At 44.4% G+C, this 14,403-nt stretch overlaps 1 protein-coding gene across 3 annotated transcripts in view; it reads right to left on the bottom strand.

Moving 5' to 3' along the window:
* LOC142374741 (pleckstrin homology domain-containing family G member 3) overlaps positions 1 to 14,403 on the bottom strand; it is a 53,905-nt gene that overhangs the window by 22,758 nt on the left and 16,744 nt on the right. For 2 of the 3 annotated variants that reach the window (XM_075458526.1, XM_075458527.1), the window contains exons 3-6: positions 3,143 to 3,594; positions 1,908 to 2,008; positions 1,762 to 1,831; positions 1,637 to 1,683 (exon numbers count right to left, since the gene is read on the bottom strand). In XM_075458526.1, the coding sequence (XP_075314641.1) occupies positions 1,637 to 1,683; positions 1,762 to 1,831; positions 1,908 to 2,008; positions 3,143 to 3,594 (670 nt within the window). Of the gene's footprint in view, positions 1 to 1,636; positions 1,684 to 1,761; positions 1,832 to 1,907; positions 2,009 to 3,142; positions 3,595 to 5,550; positions 5,685 to 14,403 lie in introns of those variants that run through there. The other variant, XM_075458525.1, reaches the window with a different exon arrangement.

The raw sequence follows: 14,403 nt of genomic DNA, 5'->3' as shown, positions 1-14,403 counted from the left end.
TGTTCAACTGTTCCTTTAGCTCACTGGTGATCCAGGGTTTGTTATTAGGGAAGCATCTCACTGTTCTGGTGGGGATGGTGTTGTCCACACAGAAGTTTATATAGTCAGTCACACACTCAGTCATGGCATTAATGTCCTCTCCATGTGGCTTACAAAGAGAAATCCAATCGATTGCATCAAAACAACCCTGTAAGGCTTCTTCAGCTTCATGTGACCACTTTCTAACAGTCCCCTTTGTGACAGGTAGTCTCTGGACAAGGGGTTTATATGCTGAACAGAGAAAAACAAGGTTGTGATCTGATTTTCCCAGGGGAGGTCTTGATTTGGAAATGTATGAATCCTTGACATTTGTGTAAAACAAATCCAATGTCTTGTTTTCTCTGGTAGAGCAGCTGACAAACTGTTGAAAAGTTGGCAGTGTAGCAGAGAGTGAGGCATGATTAAAATCACCAGATATTGCCACAAAAGAATTGGGGTGTTGTGTCTGTATCTTAGCAACAACGGAACTGATGACATCACATGCAGTGTCGGCAACAGCTGAGGGTGGAATGTAAACAGCCACCAAAACAACACTGGTGAACTCTCTTGGCAAATAATATGGACGAAAACTTACTGCCAATAGTTCAATGTCAGGACTGCAGAGACGACTCTTCACAGTAACATGTCCTGGGTGACACCATCTGTTGTTGACAAGCACTGCCAATCCACCCCCTTTCCTTTTCCTGCTACTCTTTAAATCTCGATCTGCTCGTACAGTCAGGAAGCCCGGCAGAGAGACGCTGGAGTCGGGGATATGATCCTGCAGCCATGTCTCAGTAAAACACATAATGCTACATTCCCGATATTCTTGCTGAGTCCTTATCAAGGCTAAAAGTTCATCCAACTTGTTAGCTAACGATCTTACATTTCCCATGATGCAGGATGGCAGAGATGGTTTGAACTTCTTCTTTCTTTCTCTCCTCTTTGCTCCTGCTCTGCATCCACGACGCCTCATTTTCAATTCCAGTGGGATTTCTGGCTTCAGTTGTCGAATTATTTCTGCTTTTCCAATGTTATTCAGCTGCTCCCTGTTGTAAACCACCTTGTTGCTATGGTGATGCATCATGACAAAAGAGTAAAATATACAAAAGTATTGGGAAAAATTAATCCAGCTGCACAGCATCCAAGGCAGGAAGGAACAGTTGTCCAAAAAATGCAATTTCTTCCAAGAAATAACAGGAATGAAATTTAGAAAAAAAGAAAAATCTCAATGTGAGGTACAGAGCTACTCCAACGTGCTGCCACCCTCAGCAGCGCATTCTAGAACCTGTTATTCTAGATAACAGGTGTGGGCAGGTAGATAACAGGTGTGGACAGGTGTGGACAGGTGTGAACAGGTAGATAACAGGTGTGAACAGGTGGATAACAGGTGTGGACAGGTGTGGACAGGTGTGAACAGGTAGATAACAGGTGTGAACAGGTGGATAACAGGTGTGGACAGGTGTGGACAGGTGTGGACAGGTGTGAACAGGTGGATAACAGGTGTGAACAGGTAGATAACAGGTGTGAACAGGTGGATAACAGGTGTGGACAGGTGTGGACAGGTGTGAACAGGTGGATAACAGGTGTGAACAGGTGTGAACAGGTGATAACTCACTTTGGGTAGTTGGTGCAGTACTGCGTGTAGATCTCAAAGTATTCACTCTGAAACAAAATAAATGTTTGACACTGAGCGGAAACACTTTGATCCAAATGATTCTTGATGACATCATTAACTCTCACCTTCATGACGAAGCACCTGGCGACAGCGACCGGGTCGTTGTCACACATGTCAAGATCCTGCAGCAGCTCGCTGCGAACAGGAAACAAACTGAGGATACGGAACAACAGGGTCACCTGTTCAGACAGTTAAGAAAGGTGTTTCTCACCTGTTGAACTCGTAGATGTCCTCGATGTTCCCAAAGAGAGCGCAGACCTGCTCAGGACGGATGGACAGGTCGGCCTGATCAATGATGTGAGCCAGATAATCCTGCAGGTGGATAACAGGTGTGAACAAGTGGATAACAGGTGTGAACAGGTGTGAACAGGTGGATAGCAGGTGGATAACAGGTGTGAACAGGTGTGAACAGGTGTGAACAGGTGGATAACAGGTGTGAACAGGTGGATAACAGGTGGATAACAGGTGTGAACAGGTGGATAACAGGTGTGAACAGGTGGATAACAGGTGTGAACAGGTGTATAACAGGTGTGAACAGGTATGAACAGGTGTATAACAGGTGTGAACAGGTGGATAACAGGTGTGAACAGGTATGAACAGGTGGATAACAGGTGTGAACAGGTGGATAACAGGTGTGAACAGGTGGATAACAGGTGGGAACAGGTGGATAACAGGTGTGAACAGGTGTGAACAGGTGGATAAAAGGTGTGAACAGGTGTGAACAGGTGGATAAAAAGGTGTGAACAGGTGGATAAAAAGGTGTGAACAGGTGGATAAAAAGGTGTGAACAGGTGGATAACAGGTGGATAACAGGTGGATAACAGGTGTGAACAGGTGGATAACAGGTGTGAACAGGTGGATAAAAGGTGGATAACAGGTGTGAACAGGTGGATAACAGGTGGATAACAGGTGTGAACAGGTGTGAACAGGTGGATAAAAGGTGTGAACAGGTGGATAAAAGGTGGATAACAGGTGTGAACAGGTGTGAACAGGTGGATAAAAGGTGGATAACAGGTGTGAACAAGTGTGAACAGGTGGATAACAGGTGTGAACAGGTGGATAAAAGGTGTGAACAGGTGGATAACAGGTGGATAATAGGTGGGAACAGGTGTGAACAGGTGTGAACAGGTGGATAAAAGGTGGATAACAGGTGTGAACAGGTGGATAACAGGTGGATAACAGGTGTGAACAGGTGTGAACAGGTGTCAGCCTGATCAAGGATGTGAGCCAGATAATCCTGCAGGACCAACAACAGACCGGACACTGACACTGACTCCCCAATCACACAAGTTATACATTTCTGTTTCGACCCGGGTCAGGTTTCTGGTTCTGGGCTCAGGTCTTAGTTCTATGTTCAGGTTTCTCTCAGTCTGACCCGAGTACTTCTAAATATAACCAAGGGTTTGACCCGGTTTCTGACCCAGTCTCTGGCGTTCGCTGACTCACCTCTACGATCATGCGCAGGTCTCTGACGTACATCCTCTCCGTCTCGATGATCTCCATGACGACGCGGTCCAGGTAGGTCGGCTGAGGGTTGGGCGCCATGCCGCCGCTGATGAACGCCTGCTGCCGGTGGCTCAGCGCGCGGCTCACCGTCCACGTCCTGTTGTTGTTGTTCTTGTTATGAACGAAGCTCCGCCCCTTCCTGTCCGGCCGGGGGCTCGGCCCCTCCCCGTGGGGGGGGGTCGGGTTCTGGTTCAGGTCGGTGTCGGAGGACCCCGCGGACAGCTGGGGGGGGGCGAGGCCGTCGTCTCTGGAGGATCCGGAGCCCGAGGACAGCGTGGAGATCAGGCTGACCGGGCGCCGGCCCGACGACGGCAGGTCGGAGGAGTCGGAGGGCGTGGCCGACGGAGCGCGCTCATCGCTGCTGATGGAGGCGATGGACAGGCGGGGGGACTCTGGGGGGGGGGGGGGAGACAGAGTGATGACATCGTTACTACTCAAACTAACCAAGATGCAACGTAACGTGACGTCGCCGATCATCATTTCCTGTCAAAACGGCAGTTTCAAGCTAGCTACAACGAGGGTAGGTTCACTTTCTGTTTTCAAAACAAAAGCACCAATTGTACCGTAATGGCTTTCCCTGTGATAAAAGGTAACGGGTATTTTATTTTGTGAAAATAACAGGAAGTGCGTTAGCTCACTGCGGCTAGCTTTAGTAGCGTCGAATTCGTGGGAACAAAATTGTCGGTAGCCGGTATTTTGTCAGGTTTTCAACACGTTGGGGATCTAAACGACTACTTTCTCACCTGAAAATGTTTCAAATGTTGCTAAAGTTTACAGAGTTTAGAGCTTAAGGGAAATCAGCTTCAGGCCGGCTGATTTCAGCTCGGGCAGGAGCGAAATGCATTGTGGGTAAACGCTCTGCATACTCTCTGATCGATCAGTATGTAGTATGTAGCATGTAGCATATAGTATGTAGCATGTCATTATGTAGTATGTAGCATGTAGCATGTAGTATGCGGTATGTAGCATGCAGCATGTAGTATGTAGTATGTGGCATGTAATATGTAGTATGTTGCATGTAGCATGTAACATGTAGCATGTAGTATGCGGTATGTAGTATGTAGCATGTAGCATGTAGCATGTAGTATGTAGCATGTAGTATGTAGCATGCAGCATGTAGTATGTAGCATGTAGTATGCAGTATGGAAGTATGTAGTATGTAATATGTTATATGTAGTATGTAGCATGTAGTATGTAGCATGTAATATGTAGTATGGAAGTATGTAGTATGTAATATGCAGTATGTAGTATGGAAGTATATAGTATGTAGCATGAAGCATGTAGCATGTAATATGTTATATGTAGTATGTAGCATGTAATATGTAGTATGCGGTATGTAGTATGTAGCATGCGGTATGTAGCATGTAGTATGTAGTATGTAGCATGTAGTATGTGGTTTCGAACACAATAATAATTAGCTACTGAGTAGCATTGTAAATATTGTTTATTAATTATTGTATTTTTGTACATATTGATATTTCCCTTTCTTATTCTTATTAATATTTTCTTTTTCCTGTAATGAGAGCACTGCAACAAAGGAATTTCCCGCAAGGGATTAATAAAGTAATTCTGATTCTGATTCTTCCTGATTTTCCTGATCTTTCTGATTCCCTTTAATCCACGGGATGACATCACCATCCAATCAGCAGGCTTCCTGCGGATCATTCAGATAAACTGTCATCAATCACTGCTCTGATCGGATCATTAACTTCTGATCAGATTCACTTCCGTACGTTCACCCGGCGGCCGCTCCGCTCCAGGTTCCACTCTGAGACCTGTGAGCTGCAGCATAGCATCATGGGTAATGTAGTGTTCTCACAGATCCAGCAGAAACAAACTTCAAACTCTCACTGTCAGCAGATGGGAAGTTTCCTAAAAGCCAACAGAAACAGATGTTACTCTGAACTTTTATTATTCTTCTGATGACCCGTTTGGTCTCAGAGCGAACCTGACGGAGTTCTGACCTCTGAAGCAGAACCAAAGAAGCAGGAAGCTGGAACAGAGTCCAGAGTAGGAGAGAGAGTTTGAATGAAAACAGCTTCAAAGCGTCCGTTAGCTGCCGGCTTCCTGCAGTCAGCGAGGCGCTCACTGACCCCACAGGAAGGGAGGGGCTTTATGGGCCTGATAAGAGCCTGAGGGCCAATCACAGCGCAGAGTTTACATTCAAACTCAGAGCCGGCCGTTACAGCACCCACAGAACCAGAACCTCATCAGAACCTCACCAGAACCTCATCAGAACCCAGACACAGGACGAAGGTTCTGATGAACCAGGCAGCTTCAAACCCACAGAACCGGAGACGCTCAGATTTCTGAGAGTTTTCAGTTCTGTGATGAACTCAGAGACTCACCGAACCAGCGGCGCACAAACGCCCGTCTGAACCGCCGCTGGGCCCCAACGCTCCTGAAGGAGGTGCTCCCCTCCTCAGAACACCTCACCACCGCCACACCTCCTGCAGCCAGACTGCCCCACATGCTCCTCTGATACCCCATCAGCTCCAGATGATCCCAGAGGTTTAAAGGAAAAGCAGATTCCCTGCAGCTCAAAGGACTCCTGAACGCCCCACGTGCACAGAGGAGGGGGAGGGGCTATAAGGAGGGGCTATAAGTGTCAGGGATGGGTGACGATGGAGGACACGGATGTGGACTTAAAAAGCAAAACTGGGTTTATTTACAAAAAATAACAAAGTACAAACAAAAAGCGCAGCTAAGCCAGATTCAAAAAACCAAACTGTGAGGAAATAAACAAAGGACTTGGCAGGGCATAGATAAATAAATCCTTAACTTGGAACCACGGGAAGCAAGGCAGGCAGGTCAGGTAAGCAAACAAAGATCCGACCAACTGAGAGGGGAGACTGGAAACTACATAGGGAGTGATTGGGGACAAGGTGCAGCTGGTGGGGAATGAACTAATTAACAGAGTGAGGGGAAAACCAATGGCAGGACTAAAAACTCAAAACATGAACTGAACACAAAAACGTAGCTTAAAACATGAAACTAAAAACATAAGTCCATGGGTGTGACAATAAGGAGGGGGAGGGGCTATAACAGTGGTTCTCAAACTTTTTGGGATTTCCCAGGCCCACCTGCCCCCGTCGCCCCAACAAAAATATTGACAAATTACATTTCAACTTTATTGAACAAACACCAATCATATTTTATAATGAATCAAAATCCATAACATCAAACAACACAAAGAGTTCAAAAAGAGAAAATAAAAGTGTGTAATTTGCAATCTGTGCAAAAAAACAACTAAAATGTACCCTGCATTAGTGGCTGCAATGATTCTGTTCTGCACAACTTCTCAAAACGTGGCTGCAGGCTTCAAACTGCCACACAAGTCCCGCTCAGTGTCGAGCTGAGGTCTGCGTTTTGTTTTCAGACGCCGCAGCTGAACAGCATGTGGCTGCACTGCGGGATTCTGTTTGTGACTTTGTGTGAGGCCGTTTGTGCTCGACTGTTAACCGACGCAGCCGTTACAGGCGCTGCTCCTGCTGTCGATTTTCTTTTAAAGAAATCCAGCGGCTCGTTAACGTGACGGGGTGTTATAGTGATGGGATACTCCAGTTTGTACGAGTCACTCACTAAAGGGAATCGCGTTTTCGAGTCACTTGAATCGATCACCCAGAGAACGCGCCACGGAATGTACAAACAAGCTCCAAATCATTGTGAAAAAGGCTAAAAATCAAGAAGTCTCCAAGGGCAGGATCTGAGGATCTGAGGTTCTGAGGTTCCGAGGTTCTGAGGATCTGAGGTTCTGAGGTTCTGAGGATCTGAGGTTCTGAGGTTCTGAGGTTCTGAGGATCTGAAGTTCTGAGGATCTGAAGTTCTGAGGATCTGAGGTTCTGAGGATCTGAAGTTCTGAGGATCTGAGGTTGTGAGGATCTGAGGTTGTGAGGATCTGAGGATCTGAGGTTCTGAGGATCTGAGGTTCTGAGGTTCTGAGGATCTGAGGTTCTGAGGTTCTGAGGATCTGAGGTTGTGAGGATCTGAGGTTCTGAGGTTCTGAGGATCTGAAGTTCTGAGGATCTGAAGTTCTGAGGATCTGAGGTTCTGAGGATCTGAAGTTCTGAGGATCTGAGGTTGTGAGGATCTGAGGTTGTGAGGATCTGAGGTTGTGAGGATCTGAGGTTCTGAGGATCTGAGGTTCTGAGGATCTGAGGATCTGAGGTTCTGAGGATCTGAGGTTCTGAGGTTGTGAGGATCTGAGGTTGTGAGGATCTGAGGTTCTGAGGTTCTGAGGATCTGAGGTTCTGAGGATCTGAGGATCTGAGGTTCTGAGGTTCTGAGGATCTGAGGATCTGAGGTTCTAAGGATCTGAGGATCTGAGGTTGTGAGGATCTGAGGATCTGAGGTTCTGAGGTTCTGAGGATCTGAGGATCTGAGGTTCTGAGGTTCTGAGGATCTGAGGTTCTGAGGATCTGAGGATCTGAGGATCTGAGGTTCTGAGGTTCTAAGGTTCTAAGGTTCTGAGGATCTGAGGATCTGAGGTTGTGAGGATCTGAGGATCTGAGGTTCTGAGGATCTGAGGTTCTGAGGTTCTAAGGTTCTAAGGTTCTGAGGATCTGAGGATCTGAGGTTGTGAGGATCTGAGGATCTGAGGATCTGAGGTTCTGAGGTTCTGAGGATCTGAGGATCTGAGGTTCTGAGGTTCTGAGGATCTGAGGTTCTGAGGTTCTAAGGTTCTGAGGATCTGAGGTTGTGAGGATCTGAGGTTCTGAGGATTTGAGGTTCCGAGGTTCCGAGGATCTGAGGTTCTGAGGATCTGAGGTTCTGAGGATCTGAGGATCTGAGGTTCTGAGGTTCTGAGGATCTGAGGTTCTGAGGATCGGAGGTTCTGAGGTTCTGAGGTTCTGAGGATCGGAGGTTCTGAGGTTCTGAGGATCTGAGGTTCTGAGGTTCTGAGGATCGGAGGTTCTGAGGTTCTGAGGATCTGAGGTTCTGAGGTTCTGAGGTTCTGAGGATCTGAGGTTGTGAGGATCTGAGGTTCTGAGGTTCTGAGGATCAGAGGTTCTGAGGATCTGAGGTTCTGAGGATCTGAGGTTGTGAGGATCTGAGGTTGTGAGGATCTGAGGTTCTGAGGTTCTAAGGTTCTGAGGATCTGAGGTTGTGAGGATCTGAGGTTCTGAGGATTTGAGGTTCCGAGGTTCCGAGGATCTGAGGTTCTGAGGATCTGAGGTTCTGAGGATCTGAGGATCTGAGGTTGTGAGGTTCTGAGGATCTGAGGATCTGAGGTTCTGAGGTTCTGAGGATCTGAGGTTCTGAGGATCGGAGGTTCTGAGGTTCTGAGGTTCTGAGGATCGGAGGTTCTGAGGTTCTGAGGTTCTGAGGATCTGAGGTTCTGAGGTTCTGAGGATCTGAGGTTGTGAGGATCTGAGGTTCTGAGGTTCTGAGGATCAGAGGTTCTGAGGATCTGAGGTTCTGAGGTTGTGAGGATCTGAGGTTCTGAGGTTCTGAGGTTCTGAGGATCTGAGGTTGTGAGGATCTGAGGTTGTGAGGATCTGAGGTTGTGAGGATCTGAGGTTGTGAGGTTCTGAGGATCTGAGGTTCTGAGGATCTGAGGTTCTGAGGTTCTGAGGATCTGAGGTTCTGAGGATCTGAGGTTCTGAGGTTCTGAGGTTCTGAGGATCTGAAGTTCTGAGGATCTGAGGTTCTGAGGTTCTGAGGATCTGAGGTTCTGAGGATCGGAGGTTCTGAGGTTCTGAGGTTCTGAGGATCGGAGGTTCTGAGGTTCTGAGGATCTGAGGTTCTGAGGATCGGAGGCAGCCCACATCCAAAGAAGAGCTTTGGGATGTCCTCCAAGAAGCCTGGAGAACTATAGAAAGCTCGTCTGAGAGGGTTCAGGCTGGGTCAGGAGTTCTGATCGGTTCTGCAGCAGGTGAACAGAAGAACGCCGATCTGGGATCAGACCTGAGTCAGAGAGGCCGCGATCAATCCCTGATCAATCCCTAATCAATACCTGATCAATACCTGATGGATGGGCAGCTGGACCGTTCTGTTAGAGCCCGGCTGGAGGTCAGTGTGTGCTGTAATCTGCAGTAATGAGGATGAAGCCTTAATCCAGCACACACACCTGCTGCGATGACCCAACAGCCTGAGCCGACCAATCGGCTGCTCCCGGCAACGTGCAGGTTGTTCAGCTCAATCTGCCCTCGGAGGTCATGTGACCCGGGTCACAGAACCAACTCCCAAAAATAACTGGAACAGAACCGGTTCTGCTGATAAACCCGAGTGTGTCAGGAATGTACCAGGTGAAACCCGGGCTGTGTTCCAAGCCGCATACTACTCCTACTAACTTTCTGAGTTAGTATGCGAGTTTGAGTAAGCAGAAGTTCCCGGATGCATACTAGATTCTCTAAATGTTGGGTATGCATCATGAGGTTACTACTCATACTCAAACTACCCAAGATGCAACGTAACGTGACGTCGCCGATCATCATTTCGAGTCAAAACGGCAGTTTCAAGCTAGCTACAACGAGGGTAGGTTCACTTCCTGTATGCAGTATGTAATATGTAGTATGTAATATGTAGTATGTAGTATGTAATATGTAGTATGTAATATGTAGTATGTAGTATGTAATATGTAGTATGTAATATGTAGTATGTAGTATGTAGTATGTAATATGTAGTATGTAATATGTAATATGTAATATGTAGTATGTAGTATGTAGTATGCAGTATGTAATATGTAATATGTAATATGTAGTATGTAGTATGTAGTATGTAATATGTAGTATGTAATATGTAGTATGCAGTATGTAATATGTAGTATGTAATATGTAGTATGTAATATGTAGTATGTAGTATGTAATATGTAATATGTAGTATGTAGTATGTAATATGTAGTATGTAGTATGTAATATGTAATATGTAGTATGTAATATGTAGTATGTAGTATGCAGTATGTAATATGTAGTATGTAGTATGTAGTATGTAGTATGTAGTATGTAGTATGTAGTATGCAGTATGTAATATGTAGTATGCAGTATGTAATATGTAATATGTAGTATGTAGTATGTAGTATGCAGTATGCAGTATGTAATATGTAATATGTAGTATGTAATATGTAGTATGTAATATGTAGTATGTAGTATGTAATATGTAGTATGCAGTATGTAATATGTAGTATGTAATATGTAGTATGTAGTATGTAATATGTAATATGCAGTATGTAATATGTAGTATGTAGTATGTAATATGTAGTATGCAGTATGTAATATGTAATATGTAGTATGTAATATGTAGTATGTAATATGTAGTATGTAGTATGTAATATGTAGTATGCAGTATGTAATATGTAGTATGTAGTATGTAATATGTAGTATGTAGTATGCAGTATGTAATATGTAGTATGTAGTATGTAATATGTAGTATGCAGTATGTAATATGTAATATGTAGTATGTAATATGTAGTATGTAATATGTAGTATGTAGTATGCAGTATGTAGCATGCAGTATGTAATATGTAGTATGCAGTATGTAATATGTAGTATGTAGTATGCAGTATGTAATATGTAGTATGTAGTATGTAATATGTAGTATGCAGTATGTAATATGTAATATGTAGTATGTAATATGTAGTATGTAGTATGTAATATGTAGTATGTAATATGTAGTATGCAGTATGTAGTATGCAGTATGTAGTATGCAGTATGTAGTATGTAGTATGTAATATGTAGTATGTAGTATGTAGTATGCAGTATGTAATATGTAGTATGCAGTATGTAATATGTAATATGTAGTATGTAGTATGCAGTATGTAATATGTAATATGTAGTATGTAGTATGTAATATGTAGTATGTAGTATGTAGTATGCAGTATGTAATATGTAGTATGCAGTATGTAATATGTAGTATGTAGTATGTAGTATGCAGTATGTAATATGTAGTATGTAGTATGTAATATGTAATATGCAGTATGTAATATGTAATATGTAGTATGTAATATGTAATATGTAGTATGCAAGTATGTAGTATGTAGTATGGAGTATGCAGTACGTAGTATGTAGTATGTAATATGTAGTATGTAGTATGCAGTATGCAGTATGTAATATGTAATATGTAGTATGTAGTATGCAGTATGTAGTATGTAATATGTAGTATGTAATATGTAGTATGTAGTATGTAGTATGCAGTATGTAATATGTAATATGTAGTATGTAGTATGCAGTATGTAATATGTAGTATGTAATATGTAATATGTAGTATGTAGTATGCAGTATTCAGTATGTAATATGTAGTATGTAATATGTAGTATGTAGTATGCAGTATGTAGTATGCAGTATGTAATATGTAATATGTAGTATGTAATATGTAGTATGTAGTATGCAGTATGTAATATGTAGTATGTAGTATGGAGTATGTAATATGTAGTATGTAATATGTAGTATGTAGTATGCAGTATGTAATATCTAGTATGTAATATGTAGTATGTAATATGTAGTATGTAGTATGCAGTATATAGTATGTAATATGTAGTATGTAGTATGTAATATGTAATATGTAGTATGTAGTATGCAGTATGTAATATGTAGTATGTAGTATGTAATATGCAAGTATGTAGTATGTAGTATGCAGTATGTAATATGTACCATGCAGTATGTAGTATGTAGTATGAAATATGTAGTATGTAGTATGTAGTATGAAATATGTAGTATGTAGTATGAAATATGGAATATGTAGTATGGAATATCTAGTATGTAGTATGTAGTATGGAATATGTAGTATGTAGTATGTAGTATGTAGTATGTAGTATGTAATATGGAATATGTAGTATGGAATATCTAGTATGTAGTATGTAGTATGGAATATGTAGTATGTAGTATGTAATATGTAGTATGTAATATGAACACCATCAGAACCCGATGAGAACACGGCACCCATAGATCAATAAAACTGAATGAATTTAAAGCACAAACTCAGCCCAGTTGGGCCGAGGCACCATTGATCTAAAATAAATCACCATCTGGATTCTCAGGTGTGTTTGATCTCATTTGTCCCAACACCTGTTGGGACAGGGTCTCCAGGTGTCTCCAGGTGGTGTCTCCAGGTGGTGTCTCCAGGTGGTGTCTCCAGGTGGTGTTTCCAGGTGGTGTCTCCAGGTGGTGTTTCCAGGTGGTGTCTCCAGGTGGTGTCTCCAGGTGGTGTCTCCAGGTGTCTCCAGGTGGTGTCTCCAGGTGTAGTTGACCTACTCCATGTTGAGGAACAACAAAACTACTTCCTGTTTCTGATCACCAAGAACCAATCAGGGGAGACCTCAGACTCTGGCCCCGCCTCCCTCAGTGACATCACAGCACCTGTCTTCAAGTCGGCTGGTTCCCATGGTGATTAAGAGTCATGTGACCTGAGATTATCTTCAAGTGCAGAGAGACAGGAAGTCTCACACGCACACACACACACACACACACACACACACACACACACACACACACAATCCAGGCTGTTGCTATGGTGACGGTCACATGATGTCCCACCATCAGAGACCTCCAACCAAGTTAGTTAAAAAAAAGGTGGATTTAAGCGTCCGTACTGCGAGCTGTGAGGCTCCTCCCCCTTTTTACTGAAGGCCGACCCCCCCTGGGTATGCAGCTGCAGGTCGGGCTCACCTGCAGAACTCTCAGAACCCTCAGAAGCCCCAGAACCCCCAGAACCCTCCCCTGAAGCTGTTGGATCCCAGCTTACCTTAGAGTTAGCGCCGTCTGGAACCAGAGCCAGGACTGTTCAGGTCCGAGTCTCCTCAGGTCTGCTCGGCAGTGGAACCAGAGCCAGGACTGTTCAGGTCCGAGTCTCCGCAGGTCTGCTCGGTCCGACACAATCCACCTGCTGCCTGGCGGGGGGGGCGGGGCCTAATCCAATCATCCAATTAGCCTCAAAGGGATGAGCAAAGCGGCACGCCATCTGCTGGCTTCAGCCCCACAGGACGGAGGGACAGACACCTGGACCGGGACCAGTAACTGGACCGGGACCAGGACCAGTAACTGGGCGAGAACCAGAACCAATAACTAGACCTGAACCAGTAACTGGACCGGGACCAGGACCTCCCCTCAGCAGCGTCAGAGGTCAGAGGTCACATGACAGCTCACCTGTGTGTCCTCACAGGTGAGCTGTCATGTGACCTCTTCACCTGCAGGAGGCGCGTGTGTCCTCACAGGTGAGCTGTTGGCTCCGCCCCCCAGCAGCGTCACTAACAGCCCTCTCAGCTGGGGCAGATGTGAGCTGGGGCAGATGTGAGCGCCACCGGTTCCCTCCACCACAGAAAGAAAGAGCGCTCACATCCACTCAGACAAAGACGCTCTGTGCCGGGACCAGACGCCTCAGCATCTCTAACCGGGCCGACCTCGGGCCGACCTCTGACCCGTTAGAGAACCCACAGAGCCCAGCAGCACAGAACACCTGCCCACCTGCCCCGTTCTCCTGCCCCAGCTGAGCCACAAAGCAGAAACATCGGCTGTGTTCGAAACTGCATACTACATTCTACATTCTACATACTTCGACACTACATTCTACATGCTACATACTTCGACACTACATACTTCATACTACCACACTACATACTGCATACTACATACTTCGACACTACATACTACATACTTCCACACTACATACTGCATACTACATACTTCGACACTACATACTACATACTTCCACACTACATACTGCATACTACATACTTCATTCTACCACACTACATACTACATACTACATACTTCCACACTACATACTGCATACTTCCACACTACATACTGCATACTTCCACACTACATACTACATTCTTCCACACTACATACTGCATACTACATACTTCATACTACCACACTACATACTGCATACTATATACTGCATACTACATTCTACATACTTCGACACTACATACTGCGTACTACATACTGCATACTACATACTACATACTTCCACACTACATACTGCATACTACATACTTCATACTACCACACTACATACTGCATACTACATACTTCAACACTACATACTACATACTTCCACACTACATACTACATACTACATACTTCCACACTACATACTTCCACACTACATACTGCATACTACATTCTTCCACACTACATACTGCATACTACATACTTCCACACTACATACTTCCACACTACATACTGCATACTACATACTTCCACACTACATACTGCATACTACATTCTTCCACACTACATACTGCATACTACATACTACAT

Source organism: Odontesthes bonariensis, chromosome 24 (genome assembly GCF_027942865.1).
Source record: "Odontesthes bonariensis isolate fOdoBon6 chromosome 24, fOdoBon6.hap1, whole genome shotgun sequence".
Classification (NCBI taxonomy): Eukaryota; Metazoa; Chordata; class Actinopteri; order Atheriniformes; family Atherinopsidae; genus Odontesthes; species Odontesthes bonariensis.
The sequence above is the reverse complement of the archived record's forward strand: the minus strand, read 5'-3'. Positions and strand labels throughout refer to the sequence as shown.